The 26309-nt window shown below is 39.2% G+C and overlaps 2 protein-coding genes and 1 pseudogene across 2 annotated transcripts; 2 read left to right on the top strand and 1 right to left on the bottom strand.

Moving 5' to 3' along the window:
• Nucleotides 1-787: 787 nt before the first annotated feature.
• Nucleotides 788-3925, top strand: LOC137961862 (phenylalanine ammonia-lyase-like). The gene is made up of 3 exons (XM_068808465.1): nt 788-877; nt 1042-1437; nt 1952-3925. Exons 2-3 carry the CDS (start codon nt 1052-1054, stop codon nt 3699-3701), a joined length of 2136 nt encoding a protein of 711 aa, XP_068664566.1. The 5' UTR covers nt 788-877; nt 1042-1051; the 3' UTR covers nt 3702-3925.
• Nucleotides 3926-17242: 13317 nt separating this feature from the next.
• On the top strand, nt 17243-20214 carry LOC137962280 (phenylalanine ammonia-lyase-like). Its single transcript, XM_068809059.1, has 2 exons — nt 17243-17687; nt 18227-20214. The coding sequence occupies exons 1-2, from the start codon at nt 17287-17289 to the stop codon at nt 19974-19976; spliced, it is 2151 nt and encodes a 716-aa protein (XP_068665160.1). The 5' UTR covers nt 17243-17286; the 3' UTR covers nt 19977-20214.
• A 564-nt stretch (nt 20215-20778) lies between these two features.
• On the bottom strand, nt 20779-24574 carry LOC137963063 (uncharacterized; annotated as a pseudogene).
• Between the last annotated feature and the right edge of the window lie 1735 nt (nt 24575-26309).

Raw genomic sequence — 26309 nt, 5'->3', positions numbered from 1 at the left:
CTCCGGCCGGCCGGCCGGCCGGCCTCCGGTCGACAACAACCTCTGATACGAGAAGGGGCCCGTCCGATCGATGACCGTGATCCCACATGTCGGGTGGAGTCCCCCTTATTGGAGGATGAGTCATGGAAGCACATCTCCAGGGTCAGGTAATAATAGGATTAAAGAAACGAAAAAGATGATCATGGCGGTAGGAGAAAGTCATACCTTTGTGCACGCGAGCAGCTTAAATATTTTTTTCACCTATTTCACTACGAAAGCCACCGAAAATGATTCCATGCAACCATTCCCCCCACGACATAAAAAGTTTTTTAAAACTTCATGAACCCAATCGATTCCGCAAATTAATCTCAAAGAACAGAACAATTAATCGATTCTTTCAGCTACAGCTGATGAGGACGGAACTAGTGTTTCCCATTTTTTTCTGAAGGAATCCCAGCAAAGAAAAACGATGCAGATTTAGTAAAGATAATCTGAACAGTTTGAAGGCATTTTCATATTCTTAAGGAGGAAATTTTTTTGGGTTGGTAACAGTAGTAGCAGAGCTGAAGAAAAACACGAAGAAAGTTTGTCCAATCTTCACAGAGCTCTCGAGGGAGGAGGAGGGCTACGACTACGTCAGGATGACGTGCCGGCCACATATTGAACCACGTGGCAAGAGAAGGACCGTTTGATGTCATGAAGATCAGACGGTCGTGTGAGCTTTTCAACTAACCCGTTGCTCAATGTGTAAGCGAGGCAGCTATAAAAACGAGCCATGAGGAGTTACCCGACTCAGGAATTCAATCAAGACAGTTGATTTGATATTCCCTCTCTCTCTCAAATCCATTCTTCATTCGTTCCCATTACCTGCAACAAGCGGTTCCTTCCTCTTCTTCAGGTGAGTTCGTCTGCTCTCTTCTCTCCATCATTGCTTGGCGTTCTTATTTCCTTTTCTTCTTCTTTTTCGTTAGATTGATCGAACTTGGGTTCATTTTAAAATTAGGAAAACGAATATAGTTCATTCCGTTTTCTCAATCTCTTTGGCTGTGAATTACTTTGCAGAAGATCAGAAATGGAAGCCTGCGTTGACTACACCAATGCCAATAACTCCACCGGAGGCTTCTCCATTAAAGACCCATTGAACTGGGGAGTGGCGGCCGAGGCTCTAAAGGGCTCCCATTTCGATGAAGTGAAGCACATGGTAGAGGAGTTCCGGAACCCATCCGTGAAACTCGGCGGTGCCACCTTGACGGTCTCCCAGGTGGCGGCCGTGGCGCACAATCCGGCGTCCAAGGTTCAGTTGTGGGACAGCACAAGGGCTCGCATTAAGGCGAGCAGCGACTGGGTGTGCGAGAGCATTGGCAAAGGCATCGACAGCTATGGCATCACCACCGGTTTCGGAGGCACTTCACACAGGAGAACCAAGCAAGGAGGAGCCCTCCAGAAGGAGCTCTTACGGTGATCATCTCTGAATCCCGTTTTTTTCATGATTGACGACCCCTGATCTTCCCTTAATAGTTTTTCAAATTTTTAAGACTAGGAGAGCGATCGTTAGGTGTTTCGTGACAATCCCACCAAACTCTTACTGGCAATCGAACGTTGAGTGTATTTAAAGACTTCTCTGAACTTTTAAAAAGACATATCTTGTCAAACATTTCTAAGAAGTTCCAGAAAGGTTTTCCCAAAGAAGAAAAACAAAAAAGAAGTTTCCAGAGGTGATGGGTGAGATTCTTTGACCGGTTTTGTCAGGCTGCCGATCATCTAGAAGGGGTTTTAACTGGGGACCCATTTTTGTCTTGTAAAAACAGATGAACAAAAGCCACTTGATATCAGACAACCCAGATGCTTTCTTAGATAAATGTTTTTCTCTTAGTCTGCTCTAATGGCTGAGATCGATTAATTTGAAAATGGCGATTTTTTTACCAATATCTGAAATTCTGACTTGTTTGATGATTTTTATAATGGATGACAGGCACCTTAACGCTGGAATTTTTGGGAAAGGGCCGGAGAGTGCCCACACGCTGCCATCATATGCAACTAGAGCAGCAATGGTGGTGAGAATCAACTCCCTGCTGCAGGGGTTCTCGGGTATCCGAATCGACCTCATGGAAGCCATGGCTACCCTTCTCAACCACAACATCACTCCCTGCCTCCCGCTTAGGGGCTCCATTACAGCTTCAGGGGATCTCATGCCACTGTCATACATTGCGGGACTTCTGACCGGAAGGCCCAATGCCAAGGCCATCACCGGCGACGGGAAGATAGTTGACGCTGTCGAGGCGTTCCGTCTTGCTGGGCTCCATAACGGGTTCTTCGAGTTGCAGCCCAAGGAGGGTCTGGCCATCGTTAATGGCACCTCAGTGGGTTCTGGCTTGGCATCCCTGGTGTTGTTTGAGGCCAACATTCTAGCAGTCCTCTCCGAGGTTCTTTCCGCAATCTTCTGCGAGGTGATGATCGGAAAGCCAGAATTCACCGACCATTTGACCCACAAATTGAAGCACCACCCGGGGCAAATCGAAGCTGCAGCTATCATGGAACACATATTGGACGGAAGCTCGTACATGAAGATGGCTCAGAAGATCCACGAGATGGACCCGCTGCAGAAACCCAAGCAAGATCGTTATGCACTCCGCACTTCTCCGCAGTGGTTGGGACCCCTGATCGAGGTGATCCGCTCCTCGACCAAGTCGATCGAACGTGAGATTAACTCTGTCAATGACAACCCGATCATCGACGTCTCCAGGAATAAGGCTCTTCATGGAGGCAACTTCCAGGGAACCCCGGTTGGCAATTCTATGGACAATGCCAGATTGGCCATCGCCTCCATCGGGAAGCTCATGTTTGCTCAATTCACCGAGCTCGTAAATGATTTCTACAACAACGGGCTAACTGCCAATCTCGCTGGAAGCAGGAACCCGAGCTTGGATTATGGATTCAAGGGGGCGGAGATCGCAATGGCTGCATATTGCTCAGAGCTCCAGTTTTTGGGCAATCCTGTCACCAACCATGTACAGAGTGCCGAGCAGCACAACCAGGATGTCAACTCCCTGGGTCTGGTCTCAGCGAGGAAAACAGCCGAGGCCGTGGACATCTTGAAGCTCATGTCCACAACTTACTTGGTTGCTCTTTGCCAAGCAATCGATTTGAGGCACTTGGAGGAGAACCTGAGGGCCACCGTGAAGAACACCGTGAGCCAGGTGGCGAAGAAGGTACTCACCACCGGACTTAATGGAGAACTCCACCCCTCGAGGTTCTCCGAGAAGGACTTGCTGAAGGTGGTTGACAGGGAGCACGTCTTCTCGTACATTGACGAGCCTTGCAGCTCCACCTACCCTCTGATGCTGAAACTGAGGAACTGCCTCGTGGAGCATGCTCTGAGCAACGGCGAAAAAGAGAAGAACCCCAACACCTCCATCTTCCAAAAGATCAGCGCCTTCGAGGAGGAGCTCAAGACCCAGCTGCCGAAAGACGTGGAGAATGCAAGAGTGGAATTCGAGACCGGGAAATCAGCAATTCCCAACAAGATCAAGGAGTGCAGGTCCTACCCGTTGTACAAGTTCGTGAGGGAAGATGTGAAGGCTGTTTTCTTAACCGGAGAGAAGGTCCGATCACCCGGAGAGGAGTTCGACAAGGTGTTTGTGGCCATTGAAGAGCTGAAGGTGATCGACCCCATCCTGGAATGCCTAAAGGGTTGGAACGGCACTCCACTCCCCATCTGTTAATCGAAAACATACTCCCGCAACTACGGAATGGCGTTTCATCTTTCCTCCTGTCGATCGTTTTATCTTTTGATCCATTCCAAAAAAATTCCTGTTTAATGTTCTTTTTACCCCCATTGAAATCCGGCCACGGTCAATGCCAGGCAAATTTGGATTTCGAGATTTATATATCTGTAATTTTCTTTTCCTATGGTTTGATTGTCTGAACTGAAAGAAGTGACGAATAATATCTATCTCTCAACTTCCTTCTCAAACTCTCAACTCCAACTAGACGAGGCATCATCGCCCAACAACAGACTTTGATCTAAATATAACCTCGAGGTTCAATTCCCCAATTAAGTGTCATCTATCCTATACATTATGCACACATTATTGTTTAGTGATGTAACATGAAGTTAGTGCATGGTAATACCTCATCTGCGACCATCAAACATATAAAGGATTAAGTGGCTAAAATTTTGAGAACTAGGCTCTAGCCATAGTCAATATGACACCCATCAACAACCAAATAGATGAAAGATATGATGAAAAGGCCGAGGTCACTATGTGCTTTATTTTCTTAAGTACTTTAAATCTCCAACTTATGAACCAATAGCGACAATAGTCAGCAAATAATAAACCCAAGGCAAGGAACGAAGGAGCCATTCAATAATAATACCTCAATCAAAGAGACACGATAGCGGTTGCGGTAATTAGCCAATACCCAAATAACACATACCAAATATGTTATTATATAGCAGCGGATATCCGGTAAATAGTAAAAGTTCTTAAGAGTAATAAGGGCACATGAGATAATCTACAACAAGTTCATCCTTGAATAAGTAAGATGTGCAACAAATAAGCTGGAATCGTATAATAAGTTGCCAATAAGTTGAACCAAATGTTGTTAATCTTCTCAAAAAAAAAAACTGAACTGAGTGTTACTGGTTTCAAGAGCAGCTACAAGGTCTTCTAAAAAAAATAGAAGAGTGAATAAAATGGTAATGGATATTGCTTTCACGCTGCATCAATGATTAATTCAGAAACCAAACCAAGAGCTAGCCATATTAAACCAAGTAATTAGCAGCCAATGACATATGCGTCTTGTATTTGAATATAGTCCACGATTAGAAATGTAATTACAGAATGAAACCGATTCTGAAAGGCAAGATAAAATGCCGAAGGCTAGACCAGTTGTAGCTTGAAAGGATTTCACTATGATAGGCTGAGTGAGGCTGCTCACTTCATAGGGGATAAGTACACCGAGTGTTGCTCCAATATGTTGTTAATATGTTGCAAGTATTTATCATAACTAGAGAAGAAACAAATGTTTTGAATCTGATCCTAGATCAAAATCTCCTTGCATAGATACTTTTGTAATTTGCAGCATTAAATCAACTACTTTTTTGGGAAGTTGCATTATTCAAAATAGGAACATTTTTTCTCATTGACAAAAATATCAAGGAAAATTTCTGAAAATAAGATGATCTTCTAAAGATTCTTTTCAAATATTGTTAGTTAAAAAGCAGAAAATTTACAAGGGTAGATCATGAGATACTTTCCTAATATTGGTGATCAATAACTGCAACTCAAAAAGTGAAACAAAAAATTTGGCTTAAATTCAGATCTTCATATGCAACAGGAAACCAACTTGACATTTAATTATTCCAATGGGAATATCTCCTTAAATATAGATCAGATTGAGATAATTTTCTCCTTATGAAACTAGACTTAAACACTCAACAAAGTATATCTTAAATTCATAAAATATAACTTTTTTAGACAAATAATCTGATATATTTCGGACTCTGTTATTTGATCGAACTAAGTACTCTTTCTTCTTTGGCCATCATGACCATTGAATCTTCTGAGATCGACATCTCCATCTAAATAACTCATAATGAGAATTGGTTGAATATGTAAGAAAATAGACTTAAAAATATTTCTTTTGATATATAATTCTTTATATAAAGTTTCGTTCTTGATTGCATAAAATGGCTTGAAATTTGAAGCTTTCTGTTACTGTAAAAAAATCTTTTCTGCTGCTTGAGCTTGGCTGATTCAAATGTTGATTTCTCTTTCTAGAGAAATCTGATTTCAACAATTCTCTTTGATTTGGAAAATAGACTCAAAGATATTTCCATTGGTATATATATATATATATATTAAAAATACGGAAAGAGGGCGAAACATCCAATGAAAAATAAGAATTGAGAAATAAGACTTAAGGAATGCCTTTCTTCTCTATCTCCTTCTCCTTTTCCATTTCAGGTGATACCAAGTTACAACTTGGGGTTAAGGGGTGAGAAGAAACCAAGGGAGAGAAGGAAGAGAAGGTTTAGGAGGAGAGGAAGGAGAGCAACGATTTTGGAGATGGAGAAAGAGGTTTGAGAATTAGGGTTATGAACTTAGTCCAAATCCTCTCCCTTAAGCTATATTTATAGTTGATAAAAGTGTAGTATTATAATTATACCCTTCACCCTAGTAAGAGTGAAGAAGAGACATGAAATATAAACTAATTACATCATTGACATTATAATTACATCATATCTTCCAATGGAAATAATGTATGAACTTACAGATGAAGAAGTGTTATGAGTAGGACCACATAACAAAATGCTAACCATCTCCTAATCGGACCATTCATAACCAAGGAAAACAAATTATAATACACATACCATCCAAATGTTCAACAAACACTTTTAATACCTAATTTCGGATAAGATATCAATAACCACCTCTATAGAGCTCTCTTCAAATAGATGATGTCCTTGATAAAGTCACAATCCATCAATGTGCACTTACACTCAAATAAAATTGAGAGATCTCAATCAAACTTGTGCTACTTGTATCTCAATAAGATGTAACTAGATTCTTTGAAAATCTACTTTTTACACAAATTCTAGCCAATCTTACCTCTTCAGCCTTAAAGTTCCAAGAAACATATTATGTCGCCATCTTAAAAATAATGTGATTTTCTTTTTAAATGACTTATCATCTTCGTCATACATGAAAAATGGAACAAGAATTTTTTTTTTTTTATCATCTAGACCTTCTTGCCATTCTAAGTTAGAGTATTCCTTACTAAAGGTAAAAATAGCAAACAAAGCCCAACTATCTTTGCTCATTTTGAATATCTAAAAAAATTGTTTAACTTCTACTCAACAACATGGCCGAGGATCCATCTAATAACAATTAATTAAGATGTTAGACATTCTTAAGTCTCGTATGATATCCATCTTCTTCCCTCATAATAACCATATGATACTATAGCATATTGCTTTTATACCTTTATTATTTTTCATAATATTCAATATGAAGAATCATTTGATGATTAAGTATCATCCATAATTATAACAAGATTCACATAAATCTTGTTCACCCTTGAGGCATTCAAAGCAAATATATTATTTTGTTTCGTGCATAACTCCTCAAACTTTATATTTAGAACAACCATTCTATGAGATTCTAAACAAAGGGTAAATAATTTAATAACATTGTTAATCCACCAAATTCTATGTAACTCAATATCTATGTAATAACGAAATAAAACCACCTTAATTTCTCTCAAAAACACTTGCTAATGATAAAAGAAATTCCGCCCTTCCTAAAAATAAATGTTCCTAATGCGTCTCAAACAAGCTATAGATTTGAAAATATTATAATATTTATCATTTTTTGTATAAGGACTAGATTAATGTTGCCAATATCATAACAAACCTTCATTACTTGTAACCTCATTACATGAAATAACAAAACTTTCCATAAGAAAATATTTTCCTTAATGACACAAATCTTCCATCTTAACTACACACTTGGAATGAAAGGCTTGAAAATTATAAATAGAGACTCACATATGACTCATGGACATTATTTTTGTGACCTAATTGGATTAGGCTTATTCAATGAGACTCTTGCCTTAAATTTAATTATAATTTAAATTAATCCACAAACTTATAACTTTCTTGAAACTTTCCGAGTTTGTGCTAAGGAGTCATTCAAAATCTCCAAAATATTAATCCTAGCCATATATTTTACCATCACCCAAGTTCTAGGAATCTATGTCACAAATTTTGGGTTGACAATGGAAAAGGATTTATCTAGACTTGGAAAACATGTCTTAATTATTAATCATCAATTATGGAACAATTAATTTTCCGCAAAGGAAAAACTAGGCTTCAAGAAAGAAAGTTGACCATTGTTCAATATTTAGAACAAAATGGATGTAACTTTTTATTATGTAAAAGAACAACATGAATTATTCAAACCATGGGAAAAATCATGAAGTCATTGCACTATTATTAAGAGCCAAAACCCATCCATAATGATGAATGTGTTTTCTTTAGTTCAACAATCACTACTAATTTAGGGTAGAACTGAAAGACCTCGTCACACTATACATCCCTTGAATCAAGTAGTCATTGCTTTTAGATTAACTATCTAGTCTTTGATTGTAGTAATGACATAAGAAAACTCAAGAATTTCAAATCAAGTGTTTATCCTTTATTTAAGCTTCACATTCAACTTGGACTAATGACTTGTCAAATATCATCATAACTCTTATCGTCACAGTAACAAAACAAAACGCTTTGTGCTTATACTTTGACTAAGACATAAGAAATTATCTAACTCAAACTCATCATGTATTCAACTCTGCTTAATTAATACACTACTACTATTTAACCCATAATTTTTGGAATTACATGAAGTCATGAACGATTTTCATCTACAAATTCTATAATGATTATACACATCATATATAAACACGAAAAATAATTATTTCACATAATATTGGTCACTCCATCCTATTCATCATAATCTTTTAAAACTTTAATGACAATATTATGCATAGTATTTCTTTTTAGTGCTCCTCCCGGGTTGCCTATATGCTATCGATCACCTAGTTGTTTTGGTCATAACTATTGATATAACTTCTATGTGTGCAGGCATCGAGGAGGGCCATTTGTTATTCTAGAATTTATTTTACTTCCCTCTATCATTCAATAGCTAGGTGCAAGGCATCCAACCATTTTTTTTTTTTTGTTTACAAATATGAAAAATTCACATTTATCATATTATTGGTTTACCAAAAAAAGGATTGTTAACTGTTACGTAAAGGGCAGTTTGATCATTTTACACGATGTATACATTTTAGCATGAGTGTTACCATGTTCAGTATGTTTAGGTGTCTCTATAGTCAAGTTTTTACATTGTTCGGAAGTGTAGTTATGGAGTTATAATGAGTTATATGTAGGAGGTGCAAATATATCATTCTCTTCTTATGTATCTTTTGAAGGCATGTCTCTTATATATATTCTATCTTGTATTTTCATGTTTAAATGAAAGGTCATCTTCAAGTTAAATCAAGTAGTAGACTGTAGAGGAGACTCGATTGTTACTTGTCAACCTATATAGCTGATGATGGACTTGGTATAGTGCTTCTTACTTCCAAAAATACACCATGTAGTCATTTAATATATAGCCTATTTTCTGCATCTATGACCAAGTAATTAGCCACAAAAGTTAACGTCATGGCACTAGTGGGTAAGGGAGGCATTGAGCCAAGCTGGCAGACAAGTAGCTCGGACTCGACTTGATTCTTAACCAATTTGAGCATAGTGCTAAGCTTGAGCATGGTTTAGCTCGATCATGAGCTGTCTTGAAGTTGGTTTTTTAACGAAAATGTCATGTCTTATGAAAAAATTAGAGGGACAGACAGAGATGGAGAGAGAATAAGAGAGGAAGAGAGAGCGAAGAAGAGAGCTCCAAAAAAGAGTTGTGTTGGGGATTTAAGTGACTTTGATAAAATTACAATAATGCCCCTCAACCCTAATCTTCTTATATCTTGTTGGAAGATAAGCCCAAGCCCACACGACCAAGGAAGACCTACATATTCTAGAGTGTTAGAAGATGGGCCCAAGTCCATAAGATATGGACCCACCATGATCACGTGAGGTGGCATGATGAGTCTTACACAATAAGAAGTCTTACAGAGCCACAATTATTATGGAAGAAGAGTTTCAATTTAAAAGTGTTTTAGTCATGTTAGTCTTCTATTTATATTGGGTTATTTAATTATGTTAGGACTTATCTTTAAGTGTTAGAGTTTGGGTGTAATTAGGATAAATATAGTTTAATTTTAATTGGACTCTACTACCTTCCTCAATTATAAACAGAGGTTCATGTACTCTGATTACATTAAGTCAATGAAGTATTTCTCTTTTGCATAAATTCAACATATCTCTAACTATATGTGTTTTATATACATGAAAAAATGGACCATAGGCATAATTCAACATAGGGAACAAGATTACCTCAAGATATGAGAGTGAGAGTAAGTTGAAATGACCAAAATGGCCTTGTACTCGTTTTTCAACACTCACCCTCAAATTGGAGAGTATATATAAAAAAAGGCTCAACTTGTCATAGAAGTTCGAAAATTCATACTTCCTCAATGCTTTAGTGAAAATATTACCAAGTTGATCGCCAGACTAAACATATGGGGCTGTCACCTCCTTTTTTATCACTGCATCTCAAATGAAAAGATAGTCCACCAAGATGTGCTTTGTTCACTCATGAATTACCGGATTACTAGCAATGAAGGTTGCCATCTGATTATCACAATATATAGTCATAGAATCCTTCTGAAAGAAGCCTAACTCCTGGGCAATAGATTTCACCCACATTAATTCACTTACAGTGTGTGCTATCGCTTTATATTATGCTTCTACACTAGATAAAACAATAATATTTTATTTCTTACTCTTCCAGCTGATTAAGTTTCCTCTCAGAAATACATAGTACCCAATAGTTGATTTTTTGTCAGGCTTGGAGCCTACATAATCAGTATAAAAAAAATCTTCAATCTTCAAGTGATCATTTGGTCTAAAGAGAAGATACTTTCTCGTTGCCCCTATCAGATATCTTAAGATTCTTTGCGCAGCCTCTAGGTGAATCTTAAGTGATTGCTCCATGAACCGACTGCAAATGAGATATCTATATGAACTTGCCCTCTAATCTCCGATACATTGTTTTATCTTTCGATTCTGGACTTTGATAATCATGAAGATCATGTCCTACCTCCATAGGTGTATTAGTTGGTTTAGTTCCCAAAAACCATACTCTTGAAGCATGTCAGTTGCATACTTCCTTTGAGTCAAAACAGTTCTCTCATTATCTCTTGCAACTTCTATACCTAGAAAATATTTGAGTTGACCTAGATCTTTAGTCTGAAAGTGAGTAATTAAGTGTAATTTGACTTCTTCAATACCTGATCCATCACTCCTTGATAAGATGATATCATCTACATATACCAGTAAGACAATAATCCCAGGCGATCTCTTCATAATAAACAATTAATGATCACAATGACTTCTGAGAAATCCCATGGATATACCCATTTGGCTAAAATTTTCAAACCATGCCCATGGATTCGGTTTTAAGCCATAAAGAACTTTCTTGAGTCTACATACTTTATTCATCTCCTATTGAGCAACATACCCCAAAGGTTGCTCCATGTACACCTCTTCTTCATGATCACCATACAGGAAAACATTTTTTATATCAAGCTAGAACATAGACCGGCCTTGATTCACTGCAACAAATATCAATATTCTAACAGAGGACAGATGGGAAACCGGAGAGAAGGTCTCAAATAAATCCACCTCCTAAAGTCTTGTTGTATCCTTTACCAACAAGACGACCCTTATATTTTGAGTAGATCCATCTATATTGTATTTTATTGTATACACCCATTGACAACCAATAACTGCAGCCCTTGGAGGTAAGTCACATAACTCCTAAGTACCTCTATCTATCGGTACTTCCATCTCAACATCAATGACTTTCTTCCAATGAGTAGACAACAAAACATACTGCACTGAAGAAGGAATAGTGCAAGTGGAGATGGACAAAGCAAACTTACGATAACTTTTAGACAAGGAATCAAAAGAGACAAAATGGGATAGAGGATGGCGAGTACATTTCTTGATACCCTTCCAAAGAACAATAGTAAAGTGTAAGTCACTTACCTCAGGATCAAGAGACGATGTAGAGTCATGGTCCCATGTGAGAGAGAGGTTTGGAGCAGGATGAGATGGTGTTTGTTTGCGTTGCTATACCTACAGTGGTTTCTCAGTAGGAACATCACGTGTAGTCTAAATGTAGTCATCAGCTAAGACAAGAATAAGAACTGAGAGAACATGATGAACTGACTCAAACCCAAAAGACTCAAAGAATGAGACACCCTAAGAAAATGTAATATTTGCAGATACAAATAACAAAACATTTACACCCTTTCTGTATCCGAGAGTATCCCAAAAAGATACACTTGATAGCTTGATGAAATAATTTATCCTTGGTTGGTTCGAAAGTATAAGTAAAATAGATGCAGCCAAATCCATGCAGTGGTACAGGAAAAAGAGGTGTAGTGGGTAATATAATATGAATAGGAATTTTACCATCCAGAACTGAAGACAACATTTTGTTTGTAAAAAACATGCAGTAAGTACAAACATCATCCCAATATGATTTATGGACATTCGTATGAATCATCATAGTTTGAGCTACCTCATGTAAGTGACGATTTTTGTGTTATGATGAATAATCCCTTGAGATTGATAAAATGAGTTAAATTTTCGACCTGTCAATACACAAGATATTGATTGAGGTTGCAAACTGATTCTTTATTCATTATAAAAAGTTGGAATACATCAAAAGCTTCAGATTTTTCTTGAGGGAAATAATTTCAAGTACATCTACTAAAATCATTAATGAATAAAATAAAATACTTAAGACCAAACTGACTAGTCACAGGACAAAGACCCTAGACATTTGAGTGAAAAAGCTCAAATAATTTACTTGTTTGGTGGGATGAAACTAGAAAAGAACTCTGGTGATGGATGCTTAGTTGACATGACTCACACTGGAAAGTAATGCTTGAAGGAAATTCTTGAATTAGCTTTGCATGTGATTGATGACCTAGTTTAAGATGCCATTGTAGAGGTGAATCAGTTGTGTAGCGCATGTAAGGTCTTATCTGATCTGTGGTTGTCCAAATAATATAGTCCCTCTCTCTCACAAGTGGAACCAATCATTTTCCTTGTCACGAGATCTTGAAAAACATAGTGAGCAGGATAGAAAGTTAAAGAACAATTCATAGACATATCAATTTGATTGACGAATAACAAATTTAAATGGAATTTGGGAACAAGCAATGCAGATTGAGGTGATAGGAAAGAAGTAGGAGTAACATTTTCGACTCCTTGTACTGGTAACTGATTCATTAGCAAGATTGACATGTTTAATAAGGAGGGACTCCTTTAAGTTAGGAAAAAAAGAATACATACTTGACATGTGTTTAGTAGCTCTAGAATCAAGCACCCAAGATGGAGAATGACAGAGAGTAAATGTAGACATGCGTATTGGAGGAGAAATATGAGCCAAGGATGTAGAAGGGGAAGTAATAGAGAGTTGTGCCATACGCTAAGCAATCTATTGTTGTTGCTACAATTCATCTGTGGCACCAAGTGAGACCGGTGCTATAACATCAGGTACATGTGTAGTACCATCATGTATAGTAGAATTTGCCCATACAGGCTTTCCAAATTTTATCCAAGAGAATCAACCACAAAGTTGGCTATCTCGATACATGAGACCAAAAACAAAGAAAATAAGGAGAAGATGTTTCTGATGTCGTAGAAAGTGGCCCAATGTTGCCAAGGGGGCTTGAGAAAAAGGGAGGAGCACCAACTAATCACCATGTTGGAGTCACCTTCAATAATGAGGGGGCTGGAGAGATGATCCCAAAAGATGATGAGGTCCTGGAGAAGAGCCATGAGCTTGTCGAGGTTGAATCAGAGATTCCCATGGGCCTGGAGTTGGAGATCAAAGTAATGTCCCCGGACTAGTTTACCCCTTTTGATTTCATAAAATGCTTCAAAGTCCCTAATACAACAATAGAGAATATTTTACCCCCAAGTTTCTATGATATTTCAGTAAAGAAATTGGGGCCATGGTTTTGAGATAGGAAATCGATGATATTCATCATGCCATTCTTTGATGTAGTCTTTGGGTTTTTGCTTTGTCCCCATCTAAATTCAACTTTTGTTGCCTCTCATCTCTTTCTTGGTAAGATTTTTTAAGCTTGTGTTTTAAAAATCTGAAAAATCAAGTTGATAAAATCACAATGTGCAAGTCTAATTTATCTCTAATTTTTTTTCCTTCCTTGTGTGAATGGAGAAAATTGGAACTGCAGTCCACATTGAACCTAGGGTGAGGGCGGTTTAGAATAACTGCTAGGGAGATTTGTTTTCTCCACTTAAACAAGATTAGCAGCTCTATTTGTCTCTCTTATAAACTTGCTCTCTTCCTATTACGCTACTCCGCGTTTTCGTACTTTCAGGCTTTCTATTGATGAGCAATGGCTGCTGTTCTGTGTGTTGCAATGCCTTTACCTTCTTCAGCCACAATTAGTTTTAAATACATGAATATAGTGTAACAAGTGACTCCAGCGACTTGATTCAGGTTTTCTCCTCTCTCTCTAGTAAAGATTTTCTGGAGATACAGCACAATGAACTTTCTTCTGGAGACTTGAAAATGCATAATCTGCTTTCTGTAGCATCTTCGGTTTGGTTAAACTATGAAGCTTAGATGTTAGATCATTGTTTATTAAACCTAGTATATTTCATGAATTGAGAGATGTTCTGCGTGATAATTTTTGTGTGGTTTGCAGGTTGAGACCGTGGATTAGCATTGGTCATTAATTTTGTGAGTAGTTGTGGGAATAGTGACTTCTAAATCTGGTGTATCGTCAACGGCCAAGGTTTTCTCTAGCAGTCTAGCTTTGCCCTCTGTTCCCGAGTTAAAGAGATCTCTAGCGCCTCATTTCCCCTCAACCTGAAAGAGGGACCTGACACGAGATCTACTTGACTTATCTCGAGCTCGTCGCAGACTGGAACCTGGATCCGTAGTGTAAGGTTTTGTTTTGGGTGTGATTGTCCTTGCTTTGTTTCGTATTACATTTTCTCAGTTTCTCTTGCTGAAAAAATGGGATCCGTTCTTCTCCATTGTCTGCTTCAAACGAAAGTCTTGCCCCCCTCAAATACTTTATCGACATTGAAGTTGCCCGCAACAAATGATGGATTGTTCTCTCCGAGAGGAAATAGATATTAAATATACTGTAAGAGTATAGTATTGATTTATGTTACAGTTACCATACCAAATATTTCATTTGTTGTGGGAGTTGTACGCCAATTCATGAAAAATCCACATAAAGTACACTTAGAAACTGCTTAACTGGTTTTAAAGTATTTAAAGGGTGCACCTAGAAAATGTATGTTGTATACTCAGAATGAACAGATTGATGTATTTAGATATTTTGATGTTGATTATGTTGGATGTAAGATGGACAAACGGTCTACATCAAGCTATTGTTGTTTTGGCGGAGGTAACCTGGTAAGCTATTGTGTGGCTAGATCTAGTGTAGAGGATGAATATTGAGCATCATTCGGTTAGTGAGTTTATGTGGATTAAGCGTATTCTTCTTGAATTTTGTTTCTAGTTATTAGTTCCTATAGTCCTGAAGTGTGATAATCAGGCAACTATCTTTATTGCAAACAACCATATATTTCACAAGAAAACTAAACATAGAGGTTGATTGCCATGAAATGTGGTAACTCCATAAATGAAGTCTTCAAACTACTTGGGATATATGTTTACTAAACCATTGGGAAGATGTGAAGACGTATCATTTTGTGACAAGCTGAGGTTATTTTATATCATCTCTCTAGCTTGAAGGGGAGAGTTAAAATATTAATTAGGGGGTATTTTGGATATTTTATATATTATATATATTTTATCTTATATGATAACCGATTAGGTAGGCAATGTATTCATATGCCAATGGTTCAATTCTTATTCTGTTTAGAGGTGTATTATTGGAGATAGGTAAGTTTATGTTATGAATGATATTTTTATCTTTCATGCAAAAATCACTTAAACACTGATTAAAAGAAGAGGCTGGAAGGGTTGTTCATTTGTACACCTATATTAGTCCACTGCCAAGGAGGCTAGCCAAAGGAAATCCACTTCTATCTAGAGATATTCACCACATTCTGAGCCTCTGCCTGAAAGTGAAGGGCACCATTACTGAAGCAGAAGCTGCTCTAATTTTCTGCGTCCCAAAACTCCAAAGGAGGAGGAGATAAACTTATATGTATTGGCTGAGAAATGTCCACATCTCCTGCCTGCCATGAATTGAAATGCACGTCAACGCAAGATTGCAGAGAAACGAGTGGGTGGCATGAGTGAAAGGTGGCAAGTCTGTAGTCCTCACATGGATGTGGGTTCCGCCAGGTCTTTTTTACTTGATCAAGTCTCCTTCTCCGGATTGAAAACTGAATCTGAATCTTACTCCCAGTCCTTCGCCAGTTTTCCCATCGATTCACGGATGGTGTTTTCTGATCGCGAAACCAGAAACTGGTAACAACCAAGAGTTTCTCCTGCCGTATATTCCTCTTCAAAACTTGGACCAAGACTAAAAGGAGAAGAAGACAAGTCTTCTTCCACCTAAACCTAGGTTGGTGGAAGAAGAGGAAGCCATATAAAAAAGAATAGTTTCAGGTAATTGGGTCTAAGTTCATGCATTCTTGCAGGTGGGTTGGTGCACAGAAACTTCATCTTGCCTCGGCCTTTTGAAAGATTACTATAGCCGCCTACCAGCCTCCTCTCTTTTCCATTCACCCTAACCATCTTTTTCTCAAGAAGAAATGGGTTCCTTCTCTGCGGCATTTCATCATTCATCTATCACACTCACCAATTTAAGACTTTGCTTTGAGTGGGAAGGGTTGGTGGAGACCTGTGGCGTCTGTTTTTGATCTTCTTGTGGAAGAACGCAGTCAATAATGAATATGCCAACGTGTTTATCAAAATTTTTTATATATTAAGCTTGAATTAACCCACTAATAAATTAAGTAATTTAGCTATAAAAAAAAAGAAAATGATAATTTGATCATTATTATTTTAAAAAATAATTAATAAAAATAAAATAATATTCAAATTTTCTTTTTCGTTAATTATTTTTGGAAATAATAATGATTAAATTATTTTTTAATTTTTTTATTGGGTTCCAAATAAACTTCCAATTTATAACGATTGAATTTGAATATTTATTTATTTTATGAAATATAAAAATATTAAAATAAATATTTATTTTATAAGAAATAAACGTAGCTCTTCACTCCCACGTCGACTTCATCATGTAGCATTCAAAGCAAGGGCTTTAATGTCTTTTCGTCCATACAGGGCGATCTTTCTGATGACGTGGTCGCTCACTTCCACCAACATCCCCCTTCTTTGACGAGTACAAACGCCGCCGTCTGGATCTCTTGCGTCTCGCGACGACGCAACGTGTTTATTAGTTTTACCGTTGATGTAGATGAAGATCGGACGGCGGGATGCTCCTTCAACCAACCCGTTGCAGACTGGTAGTAGGTAAGGCTCCTATTTAAAGAGCCAAGAACAGACTATCCAATTCAGGAAATTCAATCATTATTTGATCTTCTGACATTTCCTCTCTCCCCCTCTCCCCGTAGCTAATTTTCTGCCTGAGATGGAAACCGCGCAAGCTATCAACAATGTCTACGAGAATGGCAACAGCAAGGTTGAGAGCTTTTGCCTGACAGAAGACCCACTGAACTGGGGAAAGGCCGCCGAGTCTCTGAAAGGTAGCCATCTCGACGAAGTTAAACGGATGGTGGAGGAGTTTCGGAACCCGTTGGTGAAGCTTGGAGGTTCCACCTTGACCATCTCCCAGGTGGCAGCAGTGGCCCACGACTCCGCCGTGAAGGTGGAACTGTCGGAATCGTCGAGAGACCGTGTAAAGGCCAGCAGTGACTGGGTTATGGACAGCATGCACAAGGGCACCGACAGCTACGGAGTCACGACCGGATTCGGAGCAACTTCGCACCGGAGAACCAAGCAAGGAGGAGCACTTCAGAAGGAGCTCATACGGTAATACCCTTCTCGTCCAAATTTAATCGTGACAATTAGTAAACACTTGAGACCTAATCAGTTGTTAGGTAATTTATTGTTGGAAACCTACCGACCTGTATTTACTCGATCCACACAACTTTTCGGAACGAGAGAAGAGAAGAAAGTAGCGGTAGGTGAAGAATCATGCCCATGCAAAAAAATTAAGATTTTGTCCTGAAGAAGAATTCAATATAAGATTTCGTACTGCTAGGTACTTCAGTGGAGAAGAATCGTTCACCAAATACGATTAAAAACGTCCCTTCTTCCCGGAATTACCTCTACCTTTTTGCTTTTACCGATGATAATCCAGACAACGACTGTGTTGTCAAGCTGATTTGCCGACATCTGGAAATATTTATTTGGTCAAAATTGTAAACTAGTCTAAGAGAAAATTATTGAGTAATCAAAATCCCAATTAGTAAATAGTTTCGTGTTGCTTCTGTTACTGATGGAAGCAGCTGTGAATCAGTACTTGAGTTAATGACTGATCGGGTTTGTAATGATGGTTATGATCGCAGATTCCTTAATGCCGGAGTTTTCGGGCCGGGGCCGGAATGCGGCCTCACGTTGCCGCCTGCGGCAACTCGGGCAGCCATGCTTGTTAGAATCAATACGCTTCTCCAAGGTTACTCGGGTATCCGATTCGAGATCATGGAAGCTATTGCCAGCCTTCTCAACAATCGGATTACTCCTTGCCTCCCACTCAGGGGCACAATTACGGCTTCCGGCGATCTGGTCCCTCTGTCCTACGTTGCCGGAATTCTCACCGGAAGACCCAACTCCAAGGCTGTTACCGCGGATGGAAAGCAGGTCGATGCCGCCGAGGTGTTTCGGCTGGCTGGACTCCACAATGGATTCTTCGAGTTGCAGCCAAAGGAAGGTCTTGCTCTCGTCAACGGAACCGCCGTGGGATCCGGCTTGGCATCCATGGTTTTGTTCGAGGTGAATCTTCTGGCGGTGCTCTCCGAAGTCTTATCTGCGATTTTCTGTGAGGTGATGATTGGAAAGCCGGAGTTCACCGACCATTTGACCCACAAGTTGAAGCACCATCCGGGACAGATTGAGGCGGCGGCGATCATGGAATACATTTTGGACGGAAGCTCCTACATGAAAATGGCTCAGAAGATCCACGAGATGGACCCCCTGCAGAAGCCGAAGCAAGATCGCTATGCACTCCGTACTTCTCCGCAGTGGCTGGGTCCCCTGATCGAGGTGATCCGGACCTCGACTAAATCGATCGAGCGGGAGATAAACTCTGTTAACGACAATCCCTTGATTGATGTGTCCAGGAACAAGGCCCTTCACGGAGGCAACTTCCAAGGAACCCCAATCGGCGTATCCATGGACAACACCAGATTGGCCATCGGTTCCATTGGGAAGCTCATGTTCGCCCAATTCTCCGAATTGGTTAATGACTTCTACAATAATGGGTTACCGTCCAACCTTTCAGGCGGACGGAATCCAAGCTTGGACTACGGGTTCAAGGGGGCGGAGATTGCTATGGCTTCCTACTGCTCAGAGCTCCAATTTCTGGCTAATCCAGTCACTAACCACGTACAGAGCGCGGAGCAGCACAACCAAGACGTCAACTCCTTGGGTCTGATCTCCGCAAGGAAGACGGCCGAGGCAGCAGAGATACTGAAGATCATGTCCGCAACGTATCTGAGTGCTCTTTGCCAAGCAATCGACTTGAGGCACTTGGAGGAAAACATGAAAGCCACAGTGAAGAACACCGTCAGTCAGGTGGCTAAGAGGGTTCTCACGATGGGCATCAACGGAGAGCTCCACCCGTCGAGATTCTCCGAGAAAGACCTGATGAAGGTGGTGGACCGCGAGGACGTTTTCGCCTACATCGATGACCCTTGCAGCTCCACCTACCCTCTGATGCAAAAACTGCGGAACGTCCTCGTTGAGCATGCTTTAAAGAATGGTGAAAAAGAGAAGGAACCAAACACATCGATCTTCCAAAAGATCAGTACGTTTGAAGAAGAGCTGACGACCCAGTTGCCCAAAGAAGTCGAGAATGAGAGGGAGAAATTCGAGAACGGGAGTTTGGCAATCCCGAACAGGATCAAGGACTGCAGATCCTACCCATTGTACAGGTTTGTGAGGGAAGATCTGAAAACAGGGTTTTTGACGGGCGAGAAAATCCGATCGCCGGGAGAGGAGTTTGATAAGGTGTTCACAGCTATAACCAAGTTGAAAATAATCGACCCTCTCATAGACTGTCTACAAGGCTGGAGCGGAGTTCCTCTTCCAATCTGTTAGTATCTGAAGATCCTTGTCCTGAATTCGCTGTCTTGTTTTCGTTCTTGTTTCGTGTCTTCAAATTTCAGGCGTAGGAGTGCCAAAAAGAATTGGTTTGATGGAAGATTGAATAAAGGAAATTCTTTTTTCTTTATTTCTTCTTCTCCATTTTTTTTTGTAAGAAAACGAAGGATTTCAAAGTATTTTTCGATGTATTCTTCTCCGTTTAGGAGGCTATTTATAAGATATTACATGTTGATTTTAGGTCCAATTTAGATCCTAAAATCAAGGTACAGAATCAACCACGGATTTATGAAAACAATTGGTTTCCTATAATTATGCTAATTTAATTTACATACATTCTATAACAGTGCACACACTCCCCCTCAAGTTGGTGCATAGATATCAGTCATGCCCAACTTGTCAATTATACCACGAAATGCCTTCCTTGATACTACCTTCGTGAGCATATCAGCCATCTGACTCTTAGATTGAATAAAAGGGAATTGTATGATTTTTGCATCGAGGTTCTCTTTGATGAAATGACGTTCAACTTCAACATGTTTAGTCGATCATGTTGAACTGGATTTTGTGCAATTGTGATGGCTGCCTTGTTATCACAATGGAGGTTCATAGGTTTGGCGTATTCAATCCCTAAGTCCCTCAGTACATTCCTTATCCATAATAACTTGCATACACCATGAGCCATACCTCGAAATTCAGTTTCAGCACTTGATCTTGATACTACCTTCTGTTTTTTGCTTTTCCAAGTGACAAGATTCTCTTCCACAAAAGTAAAGTAACCCGACGTGGATCTTCTGGTTGTCTGATTAGCTGCCCAATCAGAATCTGTATATCCTTCAATAATAGAGATACCATTTTTTGAGAATAACAAACCTTTTCCTGGAGCACTCTTTAAGTATCTCAAGATCTGATAGACTATTTCCATATGTTCTTCACTTGGTGCAAGCATGAACTAACTTGCAACGCTCACTGCATATGCTACATCAGGCATTGTGTGTGATAGGTAAATTAATCTTCCAACTAATTGCTGATAACGTCCTTTGTCTGCTGGGATTTGATCTAGAAGAATTTCGAGCTTATGATTCATATCTATGGGCGTCTCTATTGGTTTACAGTCAAGCATTCCGGTTTCGGCTAGAAGGTCCAACACATATTTGCGTTGTGAAAGGACGACTCCATGTTTCGATCTTGCAACCTCAGTTCCCAAAAAAATATTTAAGTTGTCCGAGATCCTTCATTTCAAATTTGATGGCTAAATACTCCTGTAAAACTTGCATTTCACATGGGTTATCTCCTGTCACGACCATATCATCCACATATACAATTAAAGATGTTACTTTTCCTTCTTTGTTTTTTATAAACAAAGTATGATCTGAGTTACTTTGCTTATAGCGAAACTCCTTCATTGTAGCCGAGAATTTTCCAAACCATGCTCTAGGTGACTGTTTCAGCCCGTACAGTGACTTCTTCAATTTACAGACTTCACCTTGAGACAAAAAACCACTTTTAATTCTGGGTGGTAGTTCCATGTAGACTTCTTCTTCTAAGTCTCCATTGAGGAAGACATTTTTAACATCAAATTGTTGGAGAGGCCAGTCTCAATTTGCTGCTATAGATATAAGAATGTGAATTGTATTGATCTTAGCTACTGGTGCAAAAGTATCCTGATAGTCTATCCCATACCTTTGCGTATATCCCTTTGCAACTAGCCTAGCTTTATATCTGTCAATACTTCTATCCGGTTTGAGTATCACCATGAACACCCATCGACATCCAATTTTCTTCACTCCTTTAGGTTGTGAAACAAATTCCCACTTGACATTCTTTTGTAGAGCCTCCATCTTCGTTCATCGCTTTTTTCCATTTCGGATCAGCTAATGCATCCGGCACATTACTAGGAATAGAAACCCTGAATAATTGATCAACAGTAAATGCATACGATTTTGTCAACCTATGGGAGGACACATAGTTGTTAATTGAATATTTGGTCTTGGCTTCAAGATCAGATTTATACTGTTTCTTTGGAACTCCCCTATTCAAACTTTGTGGATATCTAGGAGTCATATTTTCTATAAGAACACATGTTTCAATAGATTCATCAAACACAGGATTCGTATTTACCTGAGGAGAAACATTCTTGGTTGATTCTTCAGTTGATGGTGCAGATGGAGGCAACTCTGAGGATTCTTCAGGAGCAATTAATGATTCACTCTCGGTTTCATGGTTGGGAGCACAATTTTGTTGCACATCACAACCTGGTTGGTAAAAAAATTCATTCACTGATTCTAACTCAGTACCTCCACTATTCTCTTGTTGATTAAGCAAGTCATTCACCACTTCTAACTTAATAAACTCAGCCCCTCCGCTATTCTCTTCACTTGAGCTCTCCCCCTAAAGAGAATTCTGAGAGACTCCCCCTGAGTAATAAGGTTTTAATTAATGGAAAGAGGCATCTAGAGTTACATGGAGCTTTTGGGTGTGTGGATCATAACACCGATATCCTTTTTGAAAATCAGAAGAGCCAACAAAAAAACATTGTTTGGCACATGGATCAAGTTTATTTCGCAAGACTTTGGGGATATGAACATATACAGTACACCCAAAAACCCGGGGTTCAAGATTCGGAAGATGGGGAATGGAAATTAGTGAGTGCAATTTTTGTTGAGGAGTTTGAAAGTCTATAACTCGAGAAGGTGTTCGATTGATAAGGTAGGCAGGAGATTTGACAGCTTCGCCCCAATAAAATTGAGGCATGTTCATGTCAAAGAGAGAGGCACGCACTACTTCCAAAAGTTGTCTATTCTTCCTCTCTACCAATCCATTTTGTTGGGCAGTATAGGTGCATGAGGTCTGATAACGAATTCCATGATTGTTCAAGAAATTACTAAGAGAAGCATCAACAAACTGAGTACCATTGTCAGATTGCAAAACACGAATATGCTTCTAGCACTAAGTGTGTACCATTTGGTGAAATTTCTGAAAAGCTAGACACACATCACTCCTTCTATAAGCAGGGATACCCAAGTCATTCTAGTGCATTCATCAATAAAGGTCACAAAATACTGAGCTCGAGAAATAAAGAGAACCTTTGCAGGACCCCAAACATCAGAATGAATAACCTCAAAAGGTTCAGAATTTTTATTCAAACTCGGTAAATAAGAGATACGGTAGCTCTTAGCCAGTTTGTAAGTGTCACAATGAAAATCCAAATTATTCAAACCTGAAAAGAGTTGTGGTCGTAATTTCTTAAGGTAACCAAAAGAAAGATGATCGAGTCTTCAATGCCTTAACCATATAGTTGCTTGAGCACTGTCTTCACTACTAGCTTGACTTGCCTGACTGATTTTCGATCCCCCATTCTCTGTTAACTGCAAATAGTAGAGTTTTCCCTGTCTAACACCATAACCAAGAATCTTCTGGGTTAGAATGTCCTGAAAGACACAATAGGAAGGCCAAAAAGTTACAGTACAAGCAAGAGTTGAAATAATTTGGCTAACAAACAACAGATTGTATTCAAGAGATGGAACAACAAGGACAATATCTAATGTAAGATTATTCGACAAGATAATTGATCCTTCCCCAGTAATAGGAGAGGTACTACCATTGGCGGTGGAAATAACGGTTTGAGGAGAAGGTAGAACAAATTTTAATTGACTGGAATTCTTCGTCATGTGATCGGATGCACCTGTATCAATAATCCAAGTTCTATTATTAGAATATGCAGAGAATACTGAAGTTTTACCGATAATACCTGGATGGGCATCATTTGTCGTAGGCAGCAACTTTTCCCCAACAATCTTTTTTTGAAGTCTTTTTGAGAAGTCCCACCACTCTGGATAACCAATAATCTCGTAACAACGTTGTTGCGAATGACTTTTTTCTTGACAGTGAGTACATACCCGGTTGTTAGCATTTGTAGAGATTGGACAATAGCTCCCCATTGTCTATCTTGGGGTTGATTCCGATTTTCGGTTTGGTTCGGTTTTGGCCTGGTTCGGTTCAGTTCTGGTCCAGTTCGGTGCTGGCCTAGTTTGATTTTGGTATGGTCCAGCCCGGTTCGGTTCAGGTCCGCTTTGGGCCCGGTTCAGTTCGATTCGGTCCAGTCCGGTTTGGGTCCGATTCTGTTCGGTTCTGATTTGGATCCGCTGGGTTGACCCGCAAATAAATAAAGGAACAATGTTCCTAAGTTAACAAAAAAAATTAAACGAGTACCTTCGTCTTCTCCGTTGATGTTGGTGGTTCGGTGGATGATTCAGCGGCGGTTCGTAGGCTTTCGGGAGTCCCGCCAGATTTCGGGTGGTGGTGGCTCGATCTTACGACGATGAACACAAAAAAACTTCTTTGGTGACGACAGGTCGTCTTCGGTGACAACAAGTCGTCTTCAGTGACGACGGAGCATCTTTGGCCACGGTGATAGTGCATCGGCATACTTCAGTGGCGGTGGTTGGCAGCTTAGACGGTGGCATTTTTCGACTACGAAAATCGTCAGTCCACTGAGTCGTAGAAAAAAAAATTCTTTCTTCTTCAACAACAGCATCGTCGGCTTCCTTCGGCGTAGTGGTCAGTAGCGACAACCGGGCTGGTGGTGCAGTCATTGGCGGTTGCGCCGGAGTGGGATGACGACGGAGATAATCGGCGATGACAGGAAGCTACGGGACAGAGCTTATGCTCTGTTGTTCGGACAATGGAAAGCTACGGAACAGAGTTTATGCTCTATTCTTCGGCGACGAGAAGGAGAAGGACTCCCGCTCTGGTACCATGTAAGAAAACGAAGGATTTCAAAGAATTTTTCGATGTATTCTTCTCCGTTTAGGAGGCTATTTATAAGATATTACATGCTGATTTTAGGTCCAATTTAGATCTTAAAATCAAGGTACAGAATCAATCACGGATTAATGGAAACAATTAGTTTCGTACAATTAAGCTAATCTAATTTACATATATTCTATTACAGTGCACACAACTTTGATATGTAATTGGCATGAGAAGTTAAAAACATGTATATATGAACTTTTTCATCCTTTTGTGTTTCCATGAAATTTTCTTCTATGAAGACCCGATCCAGTTTCCTAAAATTTCCCACAGACAGATAAAGATGGATAGTAACTTCAATTTAAGTATGTTGAATTTATGAAAAAGAGAAAAAAACTTGACTAACTTGTTGTAATTTGAGTATATGAGCTCTTATTTATAATAGAGAAAGGTAGTAGAGTGTAATTACAATTAAATTATTTGTATCCCAATTATTCCCAAAGTCTAACACTTAAAGATAAGTCCAAAGCGTCAAGGGGAAGGTTTACCAATGTTCCATGGATCCCTAAGGCTTGACCCAAGGAGGGAGACAACCCATTGAGTAGAGTTGACTATCCACTCCAGTTCACAAAGTTTTGCTACAAATTCTATTTGTGACATGGAGTCTACTAAATCTTGCCTAAAAAACTCAATGGCCACTTACCATGGAGCAAAGTCAAATTGTGTAGCACTTTTGAGTTGACTCACCCTTGTCTAGAGTCAACTCGATAGCCACCTGAGAATAAACACGAGTTGTGGAAGCCCCGAGTCGACTGAAGTACCCTACCCCCAATTTGAAAAACATGTACAAATTTGGGTGTGCTAATGAAGCTCAATGTCTTGAATTACTTTGTTTGTATTTGCTACAAATGGTTGTTAAAATCATCAATGTAACCAAGCATCTTGATGGCAATAAAGCCATTCAAACAAATTGAACAAGATGACCAGGGAAATTCTATAGAAAGTATTGTGCCAAATCTGAAATACTTTGCAATGGTTACATAATGATGCAAGAGCCTCCTCATTTATTAAGGCCAGTGTTTTAGAATAAATACATCCCTAACAATGAAATAAACGGCCTTGTATTAAATTTTCAACGATCTCAAAGTTCTAGTAACAAAGGCAAAGATAATAGAGGCAATAATCATGACATAAGCAATGGGACTAGAGGTGGTGGTTGCGGGGTTTGAAATAATGGTCAAGGTGATAACCATGGAGGAACATAATGTCAATTTGTAAGCATCACAATTATACGACAAAGTATTGTTGTGATTATTATAAAACAGATGGTTACACCTTTGAAACATCCACATCCAATCCTTGTAGCCACTCATATGACTAATATTTGTCAGTAGTCCCTAGCAGATTACAAGGATAGTAGACAGTGGAACAACACACATACAAGCAAATGGACTTCGGCCAACGAATATATTCGCTAGTGGAAGTCCACATTTTGATTGGAGAAGTTCTCTCAGCGAAAAATTCAATGATAGAATTTACTAGCACATTTGTGTTGGTAGAACTTCCAACAAATTTGAA

Source organism: Aristolochia californica, unplaced genomic scaffold, assembly GCF_029961685.1.
Source record: "Aristolochia californica isolate CCGP_79_NKW_82.1479 unplaced genomic scaffold, dmAriCali1.0.hap1 SCAF_4, whole genome shotgun sequence".
NCBI classification, from domain to species: Eukaryota; Viridiplantae; Streptophyta; class Magnoliopsida; order Piperales; family Aristolochiaceae; genus Aristolochia; species Aristolochia californica.
This window is presented reverse-complemented; position numbering and strand designations above follow the sequence as displayed.